This window comes from Dinoponera quadriceps, unplaced genomic scaffold (assembly GCF_001313825.1).
Source record: "Dinoponera quadriceps isolate SergipeBrazil2010 unplaced genomic scaffold, ASM131382v1 scaffold586, whole genome shotgun sequence".
In the NCBI taxonomy this organism is placed as follows: Eukaryota; Metazoa; Arthropoda; class Insecta; order Hymenoptera; family Formicidae; genus Dinoponera; species Dinoponera quadriceps.
The window spans coordinates 1,030,238-1,053,380 of NW_014554764.1; the positions used below are offsets into that span (position 1 = coordinate 1,030,238).

The 23,143-nt window shown below is 43.8% G+C and overlaps 1 protein-coding gene across 10 annotated transcripts in view; it reads right to left on the reverse strand.

Annotated features, from left to right (window-relative positions):
* Positions 1 to 254: 254 nt before the first annotated feature.
* Positions 255 to 23,143, reverse strand: part of LOC106741610 (protein unc-80 homolog) — a 24,611-nt gene continuing 1,722 nt past the window's right edge. Inside the window, exons 5-52 of one of the 10 annotated variants that reach the window (XM_014613792.1) lie at positions 22,652 to 22,672; positions 22,060 to 22,205; positions 21,804 to 21,951; positions 21,500 to 21,731; positions 21,205 to 21,287; positions 21,024 to 21,113; positions 20,872 to 20,949; positions 20,668 to 20,804; positions 20,240 to 20,503; positions 19,858 to 20,033; positions 19,591 to 19,778; positions 19,106 to 19,248; positions 18,001 to 18,030; positions 16,468 to 16,597; positions 16,201 to 16,392; positions 15,992 to 16,133; positions 15,356 to 15,736; positions 14,609 to 15,038; positions 14,240 to 14,360; positions 13,967 to 14,171; positions 13,761 to 13,899; positions 13,522 to 13,631; positions 12,895 to 13,085; positions 12,607 to 12,822; positions 12,394 to 12,529; positions 11,913 to 12,191; positions 11,522 to 11,764; positions 10,910 to 11,393; positions 10,122 to 10,749; positions 9,836 to 10,016; positions 9,602 to 9,780; positions 9,235 to 9,483; positions 8,893 to 9,166; positions 8,513 to 8,817; positions 7,897 to 8,322; positions 7,547 to 7,765; positions 7,341 to 7,486; positions 6,923 to 7,250; positions 6,419 to 6,739; positions 6,093 to 6,351; positions 5,821 to 6,030; positions 5,407 to 5,757; positions 5,071 to 5,334; positions 4,679 to 4,774; positions 4,193 to 4,205; positions 2,669 to 2,787; positions 1,168 to 1,319; positions 255 to 881 (exon numbers count right to left, since the gene is read on the reverse strand). In XM_014613792.1, the coding sequence (XP_014469278.1) occupies positions 279 to 881; positions 1,168 to 1,319; positions 2,669 to 2,787; positions 4,193 to 4,205; positions 4,679 to 4,774; positions 5,071 to 5,334; positions 5,407 to 5,757; positions 5,821 to 6,030; positions 6,093 to 6,351; positions 6,419 to 6,739; positions 6,923 to 7,250; positions 7,341 to 7,486; positions 7,547 to 7,765; positions 7,897 to 8,322; positions 8,513 to 8,817; positions 8,893 to 9,166; positions 9,235 to 9,483; positions 9,602 to 9,780; positions 9,836 to 10,016; positions 10,122 to 10,749; positions 10,910 to 11,393; positions 11,522 to 11,764; positions 11,913 to 12,191; positions 12,394 to 12,529; positions 12,607 to 12,822; positions 12,895 to 13,085; positions 13,522 to 13,631; positions 13,761 to 13,899; positions 13,967 to 14,171; positions 14,240 to 14,360; positions 14,609 to 15,038; positions 15,356 to 15,736; positions 15,992 to 16,133; positions 16,201 to 16,392; positions 16,468 to 16,597; positions 18,001 to 18,030; positions 19,106 to 19,248; positions 19,591 to 19,778; positions 19,858 to 20,033; positions 20,240 to 20,503; positions 20,668 to 20,804; positions 20,872 to 20,949; positions 21,024 to 21,113; positions 21,205 to 21,287; positions 21,500 to 21,731; positions 21,804 to 21,951; positions 22,060 to 22,205; positions 22,652 to 22,672 (10,458 nt within the window). In that variant the 3' untranslated portion in view covers positions 255 to 278. Of the gene's footprint in view, positions 882 to 1,167; positions 1,320 to 2,668; positions 2,792 to 4,192; positions 4,206 to 4,678; positions 4,775 to 5,070; positions 5,335 to 5,406; positions 5,758 to 5,820; positions 6,031 to 6,092; positions 6,352 to 6,418; positions 6,740 to 6,922; positions 7,487 to 7,546; positions 7,766 to 7,896; positions 8,323 to 8,512; positions 8,818 to 8,892; positions 9,167 to 9,234; positions 9,484 to 9,601; positions 9,781 to 9,835; positions 10,017 to 10,121; positions 10,750 to 10,909; positions 11,394 to 11,521; positions 11,765 to 11,912; positions 12,192 to 12,393; positions 12,530 to 12,606; positions 12,823 to 12,894; positions 13,086 to 13,521; positions 13,632 to 13,760; positions 13,900 to 13,966; positions 14,172 to 14,239; positions 14,361 to 14,608; positions 15,039 to 15,355; positions 15,737 to 15,991; positions 16,134 to 16,200; positions 16,393 to 16,467; positions 16,598 to 18,000; positions 18,031 to 19,105; positions 19,249 to 19,590; positions 19,779 to 19,857; positions 20,034 to 20,239; positions 20,504 to 20,667; positions 20,805 to 20,871; positions 20,950 to 21,023; positions 21,114 to 21,204; positions 21,288 to 21,499; positions 21,732 to 21,803; positions 21,952 to 22,059; positions 22,206 to 22,651; positions 22,673 to 23,143 lie in introns of those variants that run through there. The other 9 variants (XM_014613790.1, XM_014613793.1, XM_014613789.1 and 6 more) reach the window with 9 other exon arrangements.

Consider the following 23,143-nt stretch of genomic DNA (forward strand, 5'->3'; position numbering starts at 1 on the left):
TCCTCGTGAAAATTTGTCGTTCTAACGTGTAACATACGCTCTGCAGGGTCCCTTTCTGGGGCATATACGACCTGCGCAATACAAAGCAAAATTAAACAATTACGCCGGTATCAAAATATTGCCAGATTACAACGGGACATGTACGTCCCATTAGGCGTTAAGAGATCGAATGATCTTGTAATCTCCGGCGTGCTCGGTGTAATCCGAAGATAATCTCTCGACGAACGTGCCTCCATTGAGTCGTCATTCTCAACCAAGCAAGTATATTTCTTTGTGATTTATATTAAAGTATCCTCGTCTTGATTCGGGAAAACCATCAGCAAGGAGTGCTGAGAAGTCGTTCTCTGGCTAGATGTTAAGAGGGCGGTCTTTTCGCCGCCGCTGCCGTTGATGGAACAATCCGGAGAGCTGCCGTCGAAGCCGATGTAATTGGTCGTCGTGCTGCTCGTAGACGGTATGTCATTGAGGTCCGGCGATGCTAAAGGCGGTGCCGTGGTCGAGCGTGCATTGTTACCGTCCAGGGATACCAGATGCATGCTGTACGACTCGCGATACCCGGAAGTACTGGACGTGTCCTCGTCCCAGGATACGTCCGACATCTGAGGATGAAGATGGTGATGGTAGTAGTGAGAGTGGTGATGCTGATACGTTGCTCCGTAGAACTGTGGATCGCCCGGCACGGCTGAGTTCTTGTCTGGGTCCGACTTACGACTAGACAGACCCCGCTTGGAACGAATGGACGAGGAGTCCGACGGGATGTTGGAGAACGACTCCACGGCCGATGTCGACGATATCGTTGCTTTCGGCTGGCTCGTTGATTCTTCCTCCAGAGTCGCGTCCGGCTGCTCCGTTTGGGCCAGCTGTAAATCAGTACTCCGTGCCTGCAACGAGGATTAACTTAACGTACAGAATGTTTAGCTCGAAATCGTTAAAATTGACATATTCTACGACACAATGATATAAAATTGCGACCGAATAAAGACATTGAGACCTTCGAGATGTGGAGAAAGAAATTACTTCATTAAAAGAATTAAATTATAAAATAAATTATCTTTAAAAAAATATATATATATATTCTTTAGCGAATGAATAAGATATAAAAGTGAGAGACAAAAATATTCGGTATTTACAATTTGTGATCGTTAAAGGGTACATAAAGTTCGTCACCTCAATATGGGCCTTTCGACTCTTTCGTAAGCGGAAAGTTTTCTTGCTTTGACCCATAGAACGTTGTAAGCGAGGCTTGTCGGTGCGTAATTCGCCAGAACTGTCTTCTGCGGTAGGACTGCTCGGACTTAGCTGGCTCGTCAGAGTCTCTCCTGGCAGGACAGTGGGCGATCATGTCGCGTCTACCGTCTTATCACCGATTCTACTCTACGGGCTATCTACTAGTCATGCTCTTCCTTCGAAGTACACAGTTCGAGATTGCTTTCGAAACGCGCTATAAAGTATCTTACATTCGCGTCCGGTACCTGATGGAACATTTGGGATACTACACCTAGTAAACGTAAGCTTTCATTTCGAAATTATAAGTGTATACTACTATCGCGTGAACTCGAAGATTCGTACAAATCTCAACGAGATAGAGAAAGACTTGTATGCAGAATTATATTTCTTGCGGGCAACAATAGTTCGATTGTTATTCTGAAATGAATTCTGCTATTTCGAGAGTATGATGCACATTTACGAGAAGAAAAGTATTTCCTGTATGCCCGTGAATATTTCGAAATTAGGTATATATCGGTCAGAAAACTTCTATTACTCCAGAGAGTTGAATTGTGATTGGAAATGATTACTGTACAAAATATATCACTATTAAGATTGATTGTGGTGATAGTGAGATACCCTGAATATAAAACGTGATATCCGTGTAATCGTTAGTCAATTAGTGGATTATTGAAGACCGAGATGCTTTTGATATTCCTACGCGAGATGTCATCATGTGCATGCAAGATTGTATTCGTCAATGAAACATAAAGCACACTTGTTTTTCACATCTCTTCGTGTAACAGAAGCGACAGCGCGGGAACATCCTCGCGAGATATTAAAAATCAATTCCACAATCACACATATACGCGTTTATGTTTGCACGTTTACGCATCAGATACTGACAAATAGATGTTTCTACAAGAAAGTATCACAATAAAAAAGCACCGTCCAGCAAATAATTGATCAAACGTAAACAAAGAAATAGAGAGAAAGTGTCAAGCATGTTTTTCTCTTTCCAGGTCATTCTGAATGTATCGATAAACTCCTACTTTCTCACGAGAACGTTACATGGTGATGTTGATAATGACGCTTCGGAGCTGATTAATGAGATATGTGCCATGCATGTTTAAGTACATCAGACTTCATCGTGTGTTACTCTTCGACAAATGAAATGCGTTAACATAAATCTATTTACTTCAGCGTTTCTAGATATTTACCAACGTGGTTGGTTCTACGTCGATTGAGAATGATCGTTGTGCGGGTGTACGAAACGAACGAGGAAGGCAAATAAGAGATAAACGCGAGGAACGAAAAGAGAAACGAAAGAATGTCTACAATCTTGCATTTTCCTTGAGTCTCTCGGGTACTGCGTCATGAGGAATTGGAACGGGCTTTTTCGAGGGACGTGTCATTAAGTATACCGTGTGTGTATCGGTTAAAGCGGGAATTTGGGATTTACCTGATGAGCGTCTAAACTCTACGGAAGAGACAAAGCGCAGCTTTGGCGCCTTTTGGTGAGGTAAGATAGGATGAAGCTTAACATGGTTACGTTCATCGCTAGTAGAAGATGGTTGGAATCTATCTGAAACATGCCACATCGAACGTCTAGTATGAGGGAAGGGATAACAAGTAAGACACCACGATATAGTAATGTCGTGACGACACGTTGCTCACGATCGCGTTGTTGCACGCTTTGGACCAGAGTTCCGGAAATTCATTGTGATGTAGATACCGTACGACAAATGTCTCGATGACCTCGTTGCCTCGAGCTCGGAGATGAAGTCGGCTGAGATTACAATTTAGGGGTTCGCGCCATCTTGCGAAATTACTCGTGATTCAGTCCCGTCGAATAGAAAAAAAGTCACGTATTTCTGAACTTACTTTGATATCGCAATGCGCATCGTGTGAGTCGAGGAGCAATGTTACATCCGTACGACGGTAAATCTTGCAAATGTGATGTAACTCGCAATAAATAGTGACGGTGACTGATCGGAGGGGTGAGTGCTTCAACGAGAGTGAGAGTATTACGCAACTAACATGTGCACGATTCGTATTCATACACGTGAATTTCTCTAAATATATCTGTACGACGTTGCTTCGATCGGAAGGATGTATTAACCATTCGAGTATGTCATAGAGAGACTGCCAGAGCAAGCAATAACAAGACAGAGGGAGAGAGAGAGAGAGCTTCCAGATAAAGTGTCTCGATTGTATCAGCGTATAGTACGGTTGAAGTGAAACATTGACAACATGTATCTTCGCGCTGCGAAAGCCAAAGCGCAGACTGTCGAGATCGAGTGTGCCGAATATACCGAATTGTCGTTACTGATAAATGTTGCTGTCGTGCTAACTGTGAAGACAATCAGTGACAGTTAATTTTCGTGCTCTCGAGTAAAGAAGAAAGCGACATCGAAGCAACTACGTAGTAGTAGAGTAGCTACGCAACGATCAGTAGGGTACCAACTGTTGGACATTACCATTGTCTAAATACTGCTATGTAGTAAGTTCCTTATGATTCTGCGTGTAAAACATAATAGAGAGAGAGAGAGAGAGAGAGAGGAGGAGGAGACGATAATAAATATCAGTGTTCTAAAAGACCGTGAAATGAGATTGCGTGCTCTTCCGCAAAAATCCGTTCGTTCTCGGCTAATTTTGCCGCTTCGCGCGATCCTACTTTCTTTTAATTCACTACGGTTTATTCACTATTGGTTCGATCAAAGTTGCACCAAATTTATAGACACGAATCGCTTTTTTTCATCAATCTCGTTTCACGTGAACGTGAAATAAGGAGTGGACGAAGATCGAGACGGAAGACATTGGAAGAAACAGGAGAGAACGATCGAGGTCTGACCAAATTATGAAAAAGTGATAAGCGTGAGAGAGGGGGCACACACCAGCAGGATATATATTTATATATATATATATATATATAGTATCATATAGATCGTGTCAGAATTGATTGTTGTAGAATCGGTCCGCTTACCTCCGTTCCCTAGCTAGCAATGGAAGCAACGTAATGATCAATCATACGAGCGGCGGGAGAGGCGCGAACGACTTATGCCTTAAAACAGGACGCTTTAAGCGACGTTACAAGGAATCTTTTGTCGGACGTGGGGGACGGTAGTACTCGTGCGAGAGTTCACGTCCGCAAAGAGGAGAAAGCTACTGTCTTCGTTGCAAGCCTCGCTGTAAAAGGGGAGAATGAACCGCGCGAGAAAAGCAAAAAAAGAAGTACTACGGACGCAAAAGGAAGAGAGAACCGTATCGGACTGAGAGAAAGAGAGAAAAGGAGAGATACCGTTGGCAGTGGTCTATAGACAATGGCTCGATCCAACTGTGGTAGAGGTCAGCGATTTTCAGCGTGACTGACTGCCCGTACGACAGTAATGAAAAGTATGCGAGAGCTTGCAGTCGCATCGGTCGTAATCGGGATCCTTTTTATAGGATTCTCTAGGGAGTGATGGGATACCTGTCGACGGCTGCTGCTCGACGTACATCTCCCCGGCGAATGTGTCGCTCGCTTCGCGCAACGTGGACGATCCCGCGCTAGTGCTCGACACGGATCCTGCAATGAAAAGACGCGTTTATGTCCCGCGGCTGCTATCCGATGTTGTATCGTCGAGGAAGACGCAGCGAGAAAGAGAGAAAGAAACAATGGGCACGTTACGGTGCATGAAACAGTATCGCTAATGAAGGAGAAACGTCTATATATAAGAAAGCGTTTCATGCTCGTTCGTGTGTACGCGTTGCGAACTTTTGCCCGCACGTCTGAAGTAGCTGAAACACTTCTTCTTCTTTTTTTTTTCTTTCACGGGCGAGAAGCGAAGGGTGCGCGTATAGTACCACCAATAACGTGAGTACCGTTCGGCGGTGCCGTTACTTGACTGGGCTGCGTTGTTTTAACAGTGCTACTTGAGTTGGATTGATGAGTCGAATGAGGCTGTGATTGAGGTGCGGTGGAATAAGACACCGGAGTCTCGGCAGGCGTACGGTTTATATGAGCCTTGGAGGTCAGATCGCCGGTCAGAAAGTCCATCAACAGAGACGGCCTCTGAGCGCGCGGTTGACCTTCCGCTATCGGATGCATGTCCACCACGCTTCGCTTGGGTTCCGGTTGTATCTCGTCTGCACGTCGCAAAACAGTCGATCAAGTCCTTTCGTCGTCGGTCGGTATCGCGAAATAATTGAAGTACTAACCGAATCTTCGATCTTCGATCTCCTCCTTGAGATTCTTCAAGTCGTGAATGAGATCCATCAGCAGCGCGCCCCGAGACTTCGGCACGGTGGTGCTGCTACCGTTGATCTTCTCGCGTATGATGGTGTGCATGTTTCGCTCGTGCTCCGATATCGGAGCCTGTCCGATCTTGTAAACGATGAACGGCAGCATCTGGATGTACAGGGCCGTACGGTGTGTCACTACGAATTCGAGGAAATTCCACAGGTATATCGAGGCCTCGTTGCGCTTGTTCAACAGGCGCATGGTGCGCAAGATCCTCGGCCACTCCGTCTTCAGCTCGGTCTCGAAGCATATCGTCATTATCTTGAGCGCTGAAACCGATCGAGCGTGCACGAATAACGATAACGCTCCTAAATAACAATGATTGATCCTACCTAAAAAGGCCACCTGGTACAACGTCAACGACGTTTTCGTCAAAGTCTTCGGGTCTCGCGCGGCGAACGTCAGACTGCCGGTTCTCATGTCCGTGGTGGTCTTCAGGGTTTGCGCTGTCAATGGCACTGTCTTCACTCCCGGCGGCCAAAGTGCGTTCAATACCGCCGTTAGAGCGAAACTGATGTCCGACTGTCTCAGCCTCGGCACGTCTGCAGGCATATCGAGAGATAATCCAAATAGTTCGCCGCCTTCTCGATATGCGGTTCGTTACCTTTCCTACCGGTCCCAACGCGTAGGAACAACGGTATCATCAAGTTCAGCAGCGTATTCTCCGTGCGAGTCTGAGAAGCGAACATGGCCTGGCCACCGAGAACGTTTTCCAAGGAGTATCCTTCGCCGTAGGATATCACGTGTAAAGCGATCAAACGCAGCACCGTCGAGCAAAAGTGCTGAGGCGGTATTTTGCTCATCAAAGCCGCTGCGGACGCTGACGTTACGTCCTCAGCTGGAGTGTCGCCAACGATCAGAGCCTAAAGGTTAGTACATGTAACACACACGATCGAAATGAACAGATATCGGATGAAAAATAATATTCACTTGGCAAGTGTTCAGCAATGTCTTCAGGTATTGGAAGTGCGCGATGTACGGGCATCTCAATAGCGTTTCATAGACTCCTTTCAGAAGGTCGCTGGCGGCGGCCCAATCGGTGTTCCTTCTGATCGACGCTTTCTTGTGTATCTTGCTGAAAGTTTTATCGAGCCTCCTGAGGATAATCATCAGCGCCGGCCTCATGTCGTCGGCGGACCACTCGGTCGAGGGAAGAATGTCGTTCATGTACCTTCTCAAACCGCGGCAGCCCATGGTAGTCGGGTCGTACGGCGAGATCTTCAAGAGGCTGTGCGCGATATCAACTAGCCGCTGCACAAAGAACCACCGTGGTTACTTCCAGTCGGTTATTAATTAACGATTTTAATTATTTATTAACGATCTGTCCTTATTACTGGATCAACAGAGCCTTAATTAATTTACTGTCTATTAAACGTATTGTAGACAGCGATAAATTTATCCCTGCAAATATATGAGGAAGAATTGTCGAATTACCACGTGACACTTGGAATCCAGCAACTCGATCGTCTTCCCGTCCTGAGATTTCTTGTTGAGCTCAATCAGACGAGCGGAACAACGAGCCACGAAGTCCCCGACCATGTTCAACAAAGTATCCCGCGGTCTTCTGAATTCGTACCTGTGGAAGTTGTCCACGTCCTCGTTGTCCCGATCGTAAAAGTTTCGAACCTTCGAGTGTTCCAGGTACTTTGTCGTGTGGGTGTCGTCCTCGAAATCGAAACCCGGCGAGTACGGGCCCTTGCCGTAATTTCTTTGACTGGAACCTTTGTGCTCGGGACTAGATTTTTGCGGACCGTTGTAATATCTGCGATAGTCGAGTGAGTGTTGTAATCTCATCGAGTAGCTGAAAGATGGAAGCGAACGAAAGGAACTATAAAAGAAAAAATACACATACTTTGTTAACGCCTCGGAATTGTTAACTAGTGTCTTTACTGCGATAGCTAATTGATTTATTATCTCCTTCTCCGTTTTGCCATCTTTATTGTATGTGGGAGATTGAATTTGCTGAACGTAACACGGCAATATCGCCTCTAGTATTATCTGTAACAAAAAGAGCAACGGTATTACCTGCCGAATTAAGACGTACGCTAGATCACTTACCAACATCTGTCGACCTCTGATCGCGTCAGGTGCGTAAGCTATCACCATCACGCAGAGAGATATACAGTCGAGTACATTGACCATTTCGTTTTCGTCGTGGTAGCAGAAATCTATCGCTTTCAAGGGCTTCTCCTCTTTCACCAATTCGCCTATGTTGAGCGGATCTGGCGACGGAGTTTCCAAGCTCAATAGCAAGTTGAACAAGCACGTGGATGGAACCTTGACAAATAAAATATTTAGGAAATACATATTTACATGTTAGAACGTCTTCGTGATATCAAATATGAAATTTATACACGTTATGGATTATTAATCAAAGAGCTTTAATTTATATCCACATTTTGTCGGACCTTGTGAGCCTCGCCATGCAAGCTCGTCACGTCCGTGTCCAATATGGTGGATACACTGCCGAACATCTGTAGAATAAACGGCTTGCGATTCATGAGGTAAAACTGCTTGACAGCGTACTCGACGGTGGTCGTCACGAGTTTGTTCGTTTGGTGGGTCGAGTAAAGCTGCAGCAAAGTCGGCATTATTAGCAGATAACCGTTCGTCGAGAAGATGTTCTTGAAGTTGTGCGCCGCGTTGATGTAGGTGGCTACGACGTAACGTAATATACAGGAATCCTCGCTGTGAAGAATCACCGCGCCGTTCAAGACGTTCAGAAAGAGGTGAATATCGCCGGAGTACGCGAAATTACCGGCCATCGCCTCGAACATCCGCGCGATCAGTCTGACCCACATAAACTTGTGCATCACGTCCAGCCCGAGAAGCTCCTGAAAAAAATCCAGCGGATAAAATAAAGACGACCATTTCCAGATCAGTGCTTGCAAGCTCCGAAGAGAAACTGGGAGGGCGATTTAAGCCGCTTCATTTTTCATTCGTGCGATTTCAATCGAAACATCAAACTCTTCCACTGTGACGGTTAACATGCGAGAACAACTGAACCGATCCAAACGTACGTACTCTTCCAATCTCGCCGCCTTTGTACAAGTCCAAGTTCGCTTCCAGCGCTTTCCGCGGAAACGACGGCAGTTTCATGAGCTCTTCGTGCAGAAACACGACTCTCTGCACCACCATGTCGACGTTCTTCAAGATCGCCCAGGTCAGCAGCACCTTTCCTATCTCTACGAACTTGTGCATCAGTTCCTGCTGCTGCAACAAGTTGAACGCGTCCTCCGGCTTCATGTGGACGAGCTCGATTTGCGGAAACTGAGATCTCTTGAAGAAGTAGTAGTCTCTGACGTACGACGACGGATTGTGTATTTGGTCTGTGAATCAGTGGAAACCACCAGAATTGTGAAATATCGTGCAAGAATAAAAGTCGATGAGAAAAAGAAACCGACGCGTTTTGTAGTCAACGAGGAAGTATTCGTGCTGCTTCGACTCCTCGATGCCGAAGAAGTCCAAGGACTCCCTAAGTATCTGGCAGAACTGCGTGTCCTCTTGAACGGGAAATTGCGAGGGTATTTCCCCGGCGTCGGGATCTTGCGGCCCGTGAACGATGATCTTCTTCGCCGATGGGACGTTCGCTGTGAGCAGGATAGACGCGTCGCACTGTTCCTTCCGCAGGATCTGCTTTAGATCCTTGAACATGATACCGTGCACGCTGTGCACCACCTAAGTCGGAGACAAGGTCGTCAGTCATTTCGAAGCGAGAATATATCGATCAAATGGAGGTATGTTACCATCCACAGAATGGACAATGCGGTTCCGATTAATTTCTGACCGCCCTCGTGCGGAGAGCGCACGTAGAACATCACATAGCCGATGATGTAGTTGTACAAAGCGAACGCGGCTTGTTGTGGTAACTTCGGTACAAATCTGATAAGATGTCGGAGGATCTTAAACATTAATTCCTGCTGGTCTCTTGTGAGGCGCTCCAACACGTATCGAAGGAACAAAGCGCTGTCCTCCACCAGGCAGCTCCAAATCACCTGACACGGGAAGGGAAGAGAAGTCAACGATAATAAGCAACATAGTGTGAGATTATAATTCACAAGTTGATTTTTATTCTCGTTTCATTAGTATTATTTAAATTTTGTCGACGTATACCTGGTATGCCACTTCATACACCGCGTTTCCGTCATCGGAGACCGCCGGGTCGTCCAGGAGATTAATAATCTGAACGATCGCCGAGCATAGCGAAGAGGGGAACAACGAGAGAGCCGACTGACCGTGATGCGTCATGTTCCTCGTTACAGTCTCGCCCGCGTCTTCATCTCCCACATTCCCTGAAGAAAACAATTGTCAAACACGAACGATGACAGAGAAGATGAGTTTCCTTACCTTCGTCATGATCGTCTCCTATTGGGCTGGGCTCGTAAGCAGCTTGCACGGTGATCGGTATCGTTGTAATCAGAAAATTCTCCCTCTCCTCCCTCTTCTTGTCGTCCTGCGCCTGAAGAGCTTTCTTGATCAGTTCGGTCTGCTGCTTCTTCCGCGTCTTTGTCGCGGTCACCAAGGATCTCTAAACAATATTGTTAAAAACAAATTACTTAGAGAGAAAAATACTACTAGTATTATAATTAGCGGTAATTAATATTATTATTAACTTCCGACACGATTCACTCACATGACGTTCCTGATTGATAGTGACCTCTTCCACCTTGGTTTTCACCTGCGGCATCCAGGGTGGATCGACCACCGGCAAGGATTCAATCCCGATTTTCGGCGACGGCAGAGTGAATTCTATCCCCGGCGGAGGCACTTTGAACGTTAGATGAGCTGCCTCCTCCATTCGTGGCCAGACTTGGTATCGCAATTTCCACAGGACTTGAAACCGCAGGATAGCATTGATACGCACGCTGGTGCTGGTATGCTGAAGGCCCTTCTGCATCAATTCGCTCGCCTGGTTCGGAGCTCGCACAGCCGACACGATGAAGAGCGCAGCGGCTGACGCGGCGACCTCTTGGTTGGACTCCAACAAAAGCTCCCATGCGACCGGCAACACCTCCACGAACTGATCCTCCGTCATGACGACTGCCCCTTTGATCAAGGTGGCCAGAGGTGCGTGGAAGGCGTCTTTCACTTGGGTTTTTATATATTTCAAAATCGCCGGCGGCTCTTTATCCTTCTCGACGTCCCGCTTCGAGGTGCTTTTTCTCAAGGACTCCTTGCCTTTCTCAGAGTCCTGTTCCGCGAGATCCTTCGACGAATCTCTTTGAGTTAAGCGGCCAGATTGAGAGCCGTCCTTTTCTATCCTATGTATATTGAATATTGAATTAGCATATTGCAAGTATAGCTCTTCGTTCATTTCAAATCTGCTTAATTGCTATACGTATTAATATGAATTCATTTATATCAACGAAATATTGTTGCTCGACTAATAAAAATATCCTCACGGAATACATATAGAATTACTTGTATTTGCGTCCCACGCTATCTTTCCGCCGGACAGGCGAAACCTGCGTGCTGGTCAGATCGGACACCTTGCGGCCACGTTTGTCCTTTTTACCGTCCTCCTTCTTGTCCGTGTCCAATAATCCCGTGCCGTTTAAGACGCCGAACTCCTCGCCGTAGATCTTTCTCACGGATTTGATCAACCTGCTGCTGGCGCGCATCTGTCGCCGATGGCAGAAGGGGTGGCAGAAATTCTGATGGGAGCAGTAGAAGTTGAAGGAGTTGGTGAGCTGCGCCAGCACCTTCATCCACGGGAAATTCTTGTTGGTCTCGTCGGTCTCGTTACTGTCGCTCGGGCTCTCCGGTGGCTGGTCGTCGCTGAGAATACCGGGCGACTCCTCGCCGCTGACCTCGCCGCCGACACCGGGCTCGGACGTGTCGCTTCTGTCCGAGAGCGAGCTCACTTTCCTCTTTGACTGAATGGAGTCCGCGCGTTTCACCGCGTCTATAGGCGAAATCAATCGACGTCGCGTTTTATTTCAATATTGAGAAATAATACCTTCGTTGTGATGAAATTTCGATCGACAGGACGAACTATATATACACGATAAGATTCACACAGCTCTCGCTTACACGCTTCGCATTCTATGTCCTTGCCCTCCTTGGTATTGCGACGAAGTTTAAGACTCCTCTTTTTAAACGAGCCGGTTCCGGCGGTACTGCGACGAAGGAGGAACGGCCTGCCTTGGGGCGCCTGCACCCTCTTCGCCTTCTCTTTCTCGATGTTCTCCTCCCCTTGTATCGTAACCGTCGATTTGCTGCTCCCCTCTGATTCGTAATCAGGTTCAAAAACGACAAAACTGATTTTACGATCCGCTGTGGAATTAATTGATCCTTTTATCTCCGCACGTACGACGCAGTCGACTCGAAAGCGGAATGCGATCTCATTCTGGTTCTACGTGTTCGCGAGTGCTGATGTGTTTATGAGCTTTGCGTACAATCGTGCATATCATTTCGTACTAACCGGCCTCGCGATCGCCGACTATGGACTGTAGACTCTGCGCGGACGTCTGCGAATGGCCCATAGAAGACAAAGCCAAGCTCCAGCGTCGATTCGCCTCTCGGCTGTAGTGTATGGACATGGTTCTTTCCCATGGCGGCGGACGCTCCTTCGTCAGCAATTTACTCGATTTCGGCAATGTTTGGTAAGTCTCCCTGAGAAACGCCGTCACTTCCAGCAGCAGCACGCAAGCAACGAGTCGCAGCGCGAAAGGGCACTGGGATCCGTAACTATTTATACTGGCTGCAAGTTAACACTTCGATATCTTTAAATCGCTCTTCTCGATCAATCGATCCCTGGGATCCCCCGAGCCAATCAGAAAGTCCGGTTCGATTTTTCCCTTTCAAACGTTCAAGTCGCTATTGTTGTTCGTTCGTGGCCGATGTAAGAAGGTGGACAATCGAACGGAACTTTTCGACCGACTCGATCGGCGTTACAATGTTACCGTCGTCGAGGAAATCTTCCTCTTCGTCCTCCGCGACCAAATCTCTCTGTTTACTCTCGTCGGACACTATACTCGTGACCTGCTCTATATTTTGCTTATCTTCGGCCAAGAACTCCTCCAGTCGCGTGCCTATTGCCTATTTCGATCGCAACTTCGTATGTAGTGTTCTAAACGGTGATACCTCTCGGAAAATTACCATCTAAGCGAAATTACCTCCGCCCACTGATAAAACAGCTTGCCCGCGGTGCGTTGTAACACGTGGATGCGCCTAAGTGCGCTCGGGGCGTTTCGATTGTTAATCGGCATCGACGGCCGAAACATGGGAAAGTTGTGCTTCATCCACGTCGGCCAGTGGCCTTTGTTGCATTGGTGCACCAGGTGAGCGCATTCCAGTATCATGCAAGCGCGAGACACCACCGGCGCGTACGGCTGCAATCGCATAATAAGAAATTACTCTGTCTCTGCGGGAGTGATCTGCAGAAACATCGAAGTAATCATTACAAGATCCAAGAGCGACGCCATTAGGTGAGGGTCGGGAACGGAGCCGGGTTGGCAGGTCTCCAGGAGGAACGAGAACCGTAACATCCCTTCGAACACAGCGTTGCGAGGTATTAATCTTCTCTCCTTTAAGACGACAAATTCGGATTCTCTGCAGGCCTCGCCGAGCTCCATCGAGTCCCTCCGACTGAAATCTAATGAGAAATCACACCGTGATATCGGGTTTACAAACATTAACTAATTCGGGATTCTTTAGAGCGAAAGAAAAAAATTCTCTACATAGAAGAAGAAACGAATATCCATTCGTACATACGTAATCTTATATGAAAATAAAAACTTGCTTGCACATAAAGAATTCTATGTAGTTCCACTGGAAATACATTCACGTTATTTAAAGATAATAGTGATTTTCATGAATTGAGAAAAAATGTTGGATAGGAAGAACGATATCCTCAAACTAAGAGCAATCTTCGTGTAAGATTGTACATATATTCTTGCCTATACATGAGAATATCTTGAATTGATCTTTTTTCCGTGCAGAAGTTAATTCATATAGAACTTGTTGACTATTTATATAGGATTTATATATAGAACAGGTGTTATGATTAATTTATACGAGTTCAGTCTTACAGCTTCCAGGCGCCTCCTCCAAGCTTTCTTTCTTCTTGCTTTTGCCGAACCCGATCTTATTCAGCTGATCCTCCATCCGACGTTTCGCCTTCTGCAGAGTTAGGCCAACCCTGGAAGCGTCTCAATATAATTTTTCCCGGAAAATTAGAACGATTTTCTCTTGTGATAAAATAATCTCCTTTTTAACTTCACAATATACACTACTCGACGAGACGTCCAATAAGCGTGTTACACCCTACCCGCGTCCCGTTCGCGCGCTGCGATGAGGACCGTAATGGAAGCTGGGTTGCCTAACAAAGCTGCCGTCTGTGGGCGACTCGCTACTTTCATGGCTATCGGTAGAATCGGTTCGACTGTACTCCTTCCGGAACCAATTAACTAAAACCGATCGGAACGACGCGGTATAGCGGCTTACAGTGCGCGGCAAATGATACGCGACGCTCACCGATACCGCCGATCTGAAATCGCGTCGACTTCCGCATTTTTCCGGAGCCCATGGAAGGTTCGCCGACACCGAGATTGCGCTCGCTCTGTCGAGGTGTCAACACGTGATGCTTCTTACGCAGATTAGCCCCCAACGGGCTTTGACTGATCTTAACGTTCTCCTCGCTCAGCTCTGTCTCGAGGAGGCTCTGCAAATTCGACCCGGCCTACCCAATAACACTTTTAGTATGCTGATACAGAAGAACGATTGCGTAATTGTAGTCGTTATATTTACAGCGCAGGACGACGTGCTCCTCTTTTTAAAGAGGAATTTTCGCGTGCCTCTGTCGTCGACGGTGAAACACGTGTCTCCCGCGATATCCGCGTGTTCTTCTAAATCCGACTGGTGTATATGCCTATAATGGAATTGATCGTGTAAAAATATATACAAATAATGTCCATTATTTTATAAACTACGAATAAAATTACAATTTAATGAATTAAAATTTAATTAAAAATATTGTTACATAAACATTGTTTAAATTTACGTGGAAATAAAAATAAAATAAATAAAAATTTTACCTAAAATTTAATTAAAATTTAATTAAAAATATGAATTCATAATAAAAAATATACGTGTTAATTCGCTCATTTATCCGCGAACCTTATGACACGCGTCGTTTGTACGTTACTGTTGCAACGCTTGTTCGGTCGATCCGCGGAGTCCAGGATACCGCTCAGAGTGACGCGTCGGAAAATGCCACCGTGAGCCTCTTTGACATACGTCATCAATTGTCGCACGTCGCAGTACAAGCCGATGTTCTCTTGCGCCTTTAATTGCTTCATGGAATCTACCAGGCGGGTAACCAACACCTTGAAGATGCAACTTATGATCTGCCCCTCGATACCGCGCGCGCCATAACCGCCGGTGTTGTACGACGTTGCGACGCCGCTCGCCGTCGCGACGCCGGTTCCACCTGAAGTGCCCACAGCTGCCCCGCTGGCTCCAGAACTCATCATGCCAGCACCGAAATTCGTCGCGTAGCCACTTTGAGAGGCCACGTCCGGGGACTTGCTGGATATTCGTTTCTGATCTGCGAGAGAATCGCGGATGATCGAATTAAGGAAAGAAATTTGGAAAGAAACTCCGATTATCTCTGAGTTAACGTTTCTCCTTTTAATTTATTGTCGCGATTACTTTTCCCTTTACAAAGAACACGTCTTAGAAAAAAGTTACGATTATTTTCAATATTCTTCTTTGTGAAAATTAAAGAATTCTTGAAATAGACAATTCATCTGTAAACTCTAATTCGACCATCAAACTAAACATAAAATCTTTGATCACGCACGAACTAATTAACAAATAAGAATATCACATCTATAATTAGAATCTTGCGTTTAATCTACTCACTGAGTGGCGATAACAGTGAACTCGGATCGACGCAGTATCCAACATACGAATGGAAGAAGTCCAAGATTTCTATTAAAGGTTGCTCTCGCATCATAGTTCTTAAGAATTTCGAGAATTGACGGGAACTCGCGCGATGCAGTTTCGTCAGGATAGTTTGGCCCTGGGAGCGACAAATATCAGCCTGAGGGCCACGTACACCTTCCAAGCAACCGTATGGACAGCCTAAATGCTTCACTACTCTAATCACGCAATGTATAAGAAGATTGTGAGCGTTCGGTTTCCCTTTCCCGTTCAGATCGTGCCTCTGTTCCGATTGATTCAATCCTGTTGGCGAGTCTTGTTTCTTTCCTGTTTCCGACTTGTCGATTCCTGTACCCGATCCTGCGCGAGAAATAAAACTCTTGATTAAATGTCATATTTTCCGTCTTATAAGTAAGACAACTGTCGAACTAACAATTTACGTACTATAGAAAAATTAATAAAATTAGCAAAATGATGGAAAATTGTTTTAATTAATTATTTGAAGATATACACGCTGAAGAATTGTCGCCCTGAAACCTCTGAATTGCATTTTATTATTTAAAATAAATTAAAACAGAGAAAAATTAAATACAATGAACGATCTAATTAATTTGCCTGCGTTACTGCCGGTGGTTTCCTCCCGAAGACAATGCTTCATCACTCCCATGTCCATTAACAGTTCCACCAGGTTTAGGATAATCTCACAAACCCGCGGCGTACAACAGGTATTATCCCGTAAAGCGACAGAATGTATCGCCTAGAAAGTAAAGAGCGATTGGAACGATGTGGAGAATTGGAAGAGTATGTTGGCAGTTTGTGATTACCTTTAAGGCAACCTGAAGATCAACGTCACCTTCCTTCGTGATGTAACATGCAGAGCCTGGGGCTTCCGGCACCTCGTCGCTCATGTAAGTTATGTTAGAATCTGTTTGCGATCTTGTGAGACTAGGCTTCCTTTCGGAGCACAGATGGCCGCCTTGCATACTAATAGCGTCTAATTGACTTTCGATGGATCCCTGAGGGAACGATGTGTTTAAGACGGGGAGGAGGCAGATATCGCAATAGAATCGTAGAATCGTAGAATCCCTTACTTGCCGCTTCATGTAATCGGGCGATGGAGTTGGCGTGTGTTCTGTGACGGTGATGATAGGATTCGGCGCAGTGCAGGACTGGCTGTAAAAGGAACTCTGTTTCCTCTCGACGCGGGTGTCGCCGACATACCTAGAAAAGAGCGTGGGGTCAGATGCGACGGAATGCTTTCTCGAATATCCTCATGCCTCTTGCCAATGTGAGCCCTAATCAAGCACTACGTTTTCATCACTATGATTTCGATCTACGATCGTGCGCCTGTCATGTCGACACATGCTCGATGATTTTTAACGACTTTTCGTATCAACGTTGCCCAATACGATGATCGCGAGTTTATCGACGGATTATAAATCGCGTAACCACGGACAGTCCTTAATGAGCCTTAAAGATGTTTTAAAACATTTCAAACATACGAATGAGCTCGAATCCTGGTCGTGGGGAAATTAATTCGATACCGAGATTTGCATTCGCGTAAACATTTTTATTTAAGTAACAAATAATTTTTATGGAAAGCGTATCCATGTCATAAATAACTATACTTGTGTTTTTTATATCATTATATGTGTGTTTGCGTGGGCTAAAAATTGAAGGGCGTTACTTTATTCGAATAAGTTGAAAGTGAGATAAACGTTTTTATGTTGGGTGAAATAATAGTTTTACCGGGAAACGAAAGATAAGTCAATCTTTGCAATGGCAATCTTGTCACATGAGTATCATTGACGATTAGCGAAATCACGACTTTACCAAAGGGCAACGTCATTCGACTTTTTATTTATTGCGTCGTAAAACATGCATAAATATATAAAACACGGCGACGATTCTACAATGTACGTAATTTTTTCCTCATTTATCCAAAGGAACCGTGATGGTATATAAAGCAATAGATTAATAAAGCAACACAAGGGGATAAGTATTAATTTCAACAGTGGATCTTAATTACATAGAACGTGATATAATATATATATATGTATAATTGAACGTTGTGTATGATACATAGATTTAAGTATCATAAAATGACATAACTGAAGATGAAGGTGTCAGACGAAAAATCGTCGATTTCGGTGAATCTTAATCGGCAAATCGTGAAGGGGGATCATTTAAGGGATAACGATTAATTTCAAATTTGTCTTTGCTCGTTAATTATAAAACATAAGATGTACCAACGCAAACACTAAAACATCACAATTAACATCTGTATATATAATGGCATGATGTTAAAGATATCGACTACAAGTTATTTTGTGTACAAAAAATGAAAGATATTCTAAATTATACTTTATTCAATAAATAAATAAAACAGAACTGTTAAAAAAAATGAAATGTAAAGAAGATCAATCGTGGTGTTAACGAAACACGAAGCGGGTTAGTGATGTGCTTCATGTGCCTTCGATTCTTGCCGACGTGCCGATGCAACTGGATTTCGGTGTATTTGAAGGAGTAAGTGTGCGTCCTATCAGGAAGCAGGAAGCTCGTAAAAGAAGCGTGTGAACCGAACTGCAATACGGAACTTCCTCCGAGTGACGTTGATGACTTACCCTCCCGCGGTCAGCTCGTTAATCAAGCAGCTGAGCACGAGTTCGGGGTGAAAGGGCGAACGAGAGAGAGAAAAGAGACACACACAGAGAAAGACGCATAAGTATTACGATAGGCTTATCGATATTTAAGCGCTGGATTTTAATTGTCGGAAATTGACGCGTTGAGCCACATTCTCGCGCCATATATCAGGTCAGTTTCAACAAATAACGTAAACTCTTTCGATTGAAATAAAACACGTCGCGTTAATAAAGATCGTTGGTTTAATAAGAAGATATAGAACTGTATTTGTATTTGTGCATCGCGTTTTACGAAATTTGTATTCGAAATCGAGATAGATTGCAAAATACAGGATAAATCTTATCCACCTAATTTATGGCTGAAAACATCGTTCAAGATTATCAGTGTTGGGTGAAGTAATAGTCACAGTTAAAAAAAAATAATAGTCACAGTTAAATAAAAGAATAGAAAGAAAGAAAAGACATCTCTTCTAATTCTATATCTAACAGACACCAATCCACACAATGCGATTTTGGAAATTTACGCGGCAAGTTTTTTAACTATAATTGCTATCGAAACATATTGTAGCTGAAAATCAATTCTTGTGTAACATCGAATTGTTAAAATGTCGACACAAAGATGTACAAATTGGTCTATTTGCACTACCCAACATTGATTCTCGTCTATGTCGATAAGGAATTCTTGCTCTAATCAAACGCTCGTCTCTTATTGCATACAGCTTAAGCACAACTACGTCCCTCGTCGCTCTATAATCGTTATCAATTGAAGAAAATATAGATATATAATTGTACCTTCTTAGACTAGTCTACGTGGAAGCGTTCGCGCGTAAATACGCACCGTACTCGCGTCCGAGCTCGCCGACAGTCGATGTTAAGCGAAACTACACAAGGTATATTTTCGTTTGCGGCGAAATAAAGTAGCGATGTGAAAGTCGGAGCAACAATAAGAGAAAATTATCGTGAAAAAAAGAAAAAACGCGCGAATCTACGTGCGAACGAGAAAGATCGCAAGTCATAGAGAGAAAAGAATTGTATGAAGTAGAAGTTACTACACAGCTTTCTTTCGCGCGAAGTCAACAGCGCCTACCTTAAGCTTGGCATACTTTTCCCTTTGATCAGATTTGTAGGATGCTTCATGTAGTCGACGTCCTTCGCTTCAAAGATCTTCGAGCTGGTCGAAGCTTGTCTCATCAGATGGTCGTCTCCAGTATCCAGACTTCTGTGACATTCCTGACAATGCGAGCGAATATAATACGTTATATGACAACAACATTTGTTTTTAAAATAAAATTATTAAAAGAATGAAACTGTAGTAGCTCGTTATCAGAAGGATCTAAATAATTAATAAATCATCCTCCAATGTAAAATAACAAGCACGTCAATTGGTGTTTCGCTAATATTTTTCGATTCAGATTAACGTAATTTGCAACTTACTAAGATATTGTTTAATTTTTGCGTAAAAATGTAAAAGTTTAAGTCACATCACGTATTATGAAATAACATTGAAACTTCATTCGGAAATAATGATATTCCATCTTCACTGTCATTTTAGCCAAGCAACCGATTATTTACCTGCTCGAACAACATCTTAGGTTCGTCCTGGCCAATCTTCTCAAGTGCCTTCTCCGACTTCGAGAGCAGCTTCGTCTCTACGAAAGCTTTGAGATCGGCCATCTTCATGCGCTTTTTCGTCTTCTCGCTGGCGCGTCTTGTATGACTAGTTTCAACATCGTGACCTTTGTGTATTACGTACGACGGTTCTGAAAATGTGTCCAAGTCTGCACGAAGGACGAGGGAGAGTCCGTCGCAAGACAGTAGAAATCGAACATGAATGCGAACCAGCCAGCAGAGTGACGTCGCGCGTCTCGGGAACCTCTATGAATTCCTTTAGCACATCCTTCTTCTTACTTTCGGGACTCTGGTAAATGGAGACCTCGATTTTCGGTATAGGCAAGGAGTTACTGCGACGACGCGGCATTTGCTGCACAGAACTCTCTTCGTTGATCCTTCGCAGCCTACAAACGTATTTCAATTCACGTTGTTAATTTACCGAAATGCAAACTACAACTTGATTTTCTCAGAAAACGGTTTTAAAATATCAAGAAGTTGCTTCAATATAGCGAAATCGATACGTAAGGAGAATACTTTACGGTATTTGCGTAAATCGCGATTATTTCCTAGTACGATATGGTGTTACCTCTGATCGTTTAAAATAACTGACCGATAGTACAGGAACTGAAGAGCCCAGAAGACACCTTCTTCCTGCCATTGGGGCACGAACAGGCATCTCAGAGTGGCTACATCCAGGAAAGTTGCAGCACGAACGTCCACATCGACAGCCGTAGAGCCGGCGATGTGCTCCGCCGCGATTGCGTCACTATGTGCGCTCTGACGTTGGATCGAGAAACTTCCATGTGTCTTCGAAGCCTCCTGCGTTTCCTTCTCCGTCTTGGAGGGCTTCTCTTCCTTCTCCTTCTCCGTACCTCTAATCAAGAATGCCATTCTCTCTTCAATAAATCACGTAAAATTCAATTATTTCCTCTAAATCTAATTGAACAAAAACACTTTTATTAAACTATGAATAAATTATAATCTAGCTTCAGCTCAATAACTAACACACGCTACAATGTTGAATATGTGGTAGCCAACCCGGTTTTCGTAGTTTTGCCGTGGTACTGTTTGCACGTGTCAAACCCAGAGATCGCTGTGACCTGCTCTATTGTCAGCGTGGACCTCGAGGAGCTGGTTGTTCTGCCCATCGCGACATGGAAGATGCTAGCCTCACCCTGCGAAAGCCACAAAAATATTATTTGCTCCGCGATCAATGTCGAATTATTACCTCGTGCAACTCACTGCGAATATGGTGGAAACTTCTTTCACCCCGTCAATCATCTTTTCCGATTCGCTTAAGGAAGGTAATCTGAATATTACCTGGTGACATGCAAAATGTGGTATCATACGTCGAGCAAATTAAAAATTGGTTTTCATTGCGATCATAAGCTTACCACATGCTCGTCCTCCGCGCCGGAGCTTTCCTCAGGTATCGTTTCTGGGAACACCGTGTCCTTCGGTGACGATAACCAGGTACTCTGTTGCTAACAACGTTAATGGAAAATTACTCTCCGTTTTGTAAGATTGCCAAAATTTCATAATATGATTTTTCTCGGTATTTCATTGCAAACTTACATCATCATCGACTACTTTCGAAGATGGCGGGGCGCTCTGATCCGAGAACGCGCTGATCGATTGGCTGAGCGGGCTTTCGACATCTGAATAATGTTAGAAAATAAAGAATAACAATATAAAAGATAGAAGAGATGTATTACTGGAAACTTGTTCTCCGATTTACGTGAATGTGATTTTTCTTCTTCGAACGGTTTCGAAATTCTGGCAAAAAAACTATACGATATCGCCGAGTGAAAATTAAAAATTGCTTTGAATTAAAACTGTAAAGAAAAAACCGCTATCAAGCTATACTCACTGCCTCCAACAAAAACATCATCCGACAGCATGTGATGCTTAGCTGACTTGAAAGACCGGCTCCAATAAAGACGCGGCTTGGCGCGACAATGTGTAGTAAAGCAAGACGCCTCCGGATGCCGACATTCGTACATAGCGGGCCATATTTTCAAGCCGTTCTCTAACCTCAAGTTCGTCCTGAAGTCGATGTCTTTTAAATGATTGCACAAAGGTGCAAATAGGTAGACGAAGAGCTGAAGCAACAAGGGAACCATTATCCTCGGTATTTCTATCCCACCGGACGAAGCAGAATTTTGATAACTCACGGTCAAGGTAGGTATCGGAAATAAGTAGTGAAAGGGGTTTCCCGGATCGGCTTCATTCTCGGCGCACTCCTCGGCCGAATCCAGAAGTATCCAGTGAAGAATATAAAGGAGAGTTGTTTCCATCGCACCGATGCTCTGGAAATCCTTCCTGGAAGATTAACAACGACGACACTCGCGTGAACCCAAGTGAGCGCAAAGCAAACGTGCTGCTTGGGAAGATTCGAAGAAGTAAGTTGAAGAATTTTACGTGGCTCACCTATTATGAAGGATACTGGCCGCAGCATGAAGGACGTAAGGAAGAGCGGCTTGAATTAAGCGCCAGCGTGGCACGTTGCTCAATATCTCGCTCAGCGAGGGTGTAAGATCGTTGTGAAGGTTCTGCACTAAAACCTTCTCCAGACACTGTAAAGAAAGCAGACAAATCCTTCAAAAGGAGTCATTCGTTGGTATTATCGACAATATCTTTATTTCGGCTAATCGAAACAATTATAAATTCATAAAAACATATCGATATTTGGAAATAAAAATATAATTTAATAAGGTAGAAAATATTAATATATTATGTATATGTACGGTCAGTTATAAAAAGGTTGCAACTTTTTTTTCAATAAGTTTCGGAACGCATTCCATGTCTAATAGGAGAATTTATTTTTTAATTATTCTCAGGAGATACATTTTCCTATTGGATATAACATACATTGGGAAACTCAGAAAAAAAAGTGTTTAAATCTTTTAGTGACTGACCATATATCATTTTCAACAAAATGTTATGAAAAGCAATTTATTAAGCTTTATAAAAATATATGATTTGTTTACGTATTTTTAGAAAGAAATATATTTATACTGACCGTGCACGCTTCCTTCATTTCCTGTGAGTGTGTGTTCCAGAAATACACGAATAATATTAGTCTCCGGAAAGTGATTTATTGTAAAGCAAAATGAAGTTAAAAGTTGTAAAGTTAAATGAAGTAAAGTAAATGAAGTTAAATGAAGATAAATAAGTTAGCAATAAATCTTTGAAAGTGATTATGGGTAGAGCTAAGTGAAATGTATGTGCATATGTATATTACTATGTAATGTAGTGAAATTAATAAATAATAAATTATGTAGTCAGCCAATAAAGTCAAAAGTGTGAGATATAAATGCACACAGTCTAATTTGCATTTGTTTGTCATATTTTAATTTCATCTCAATATGTGCTGGGAAAATAATTTAATGTGCTGAGACATTTTTCATCCAGCTGCCAAATGAAGATAAATGATAGAAGAAAAATATAAAATAAGATGTTAACGCAAGTGACATTAATCATATATATATATATATATATATATATATATATA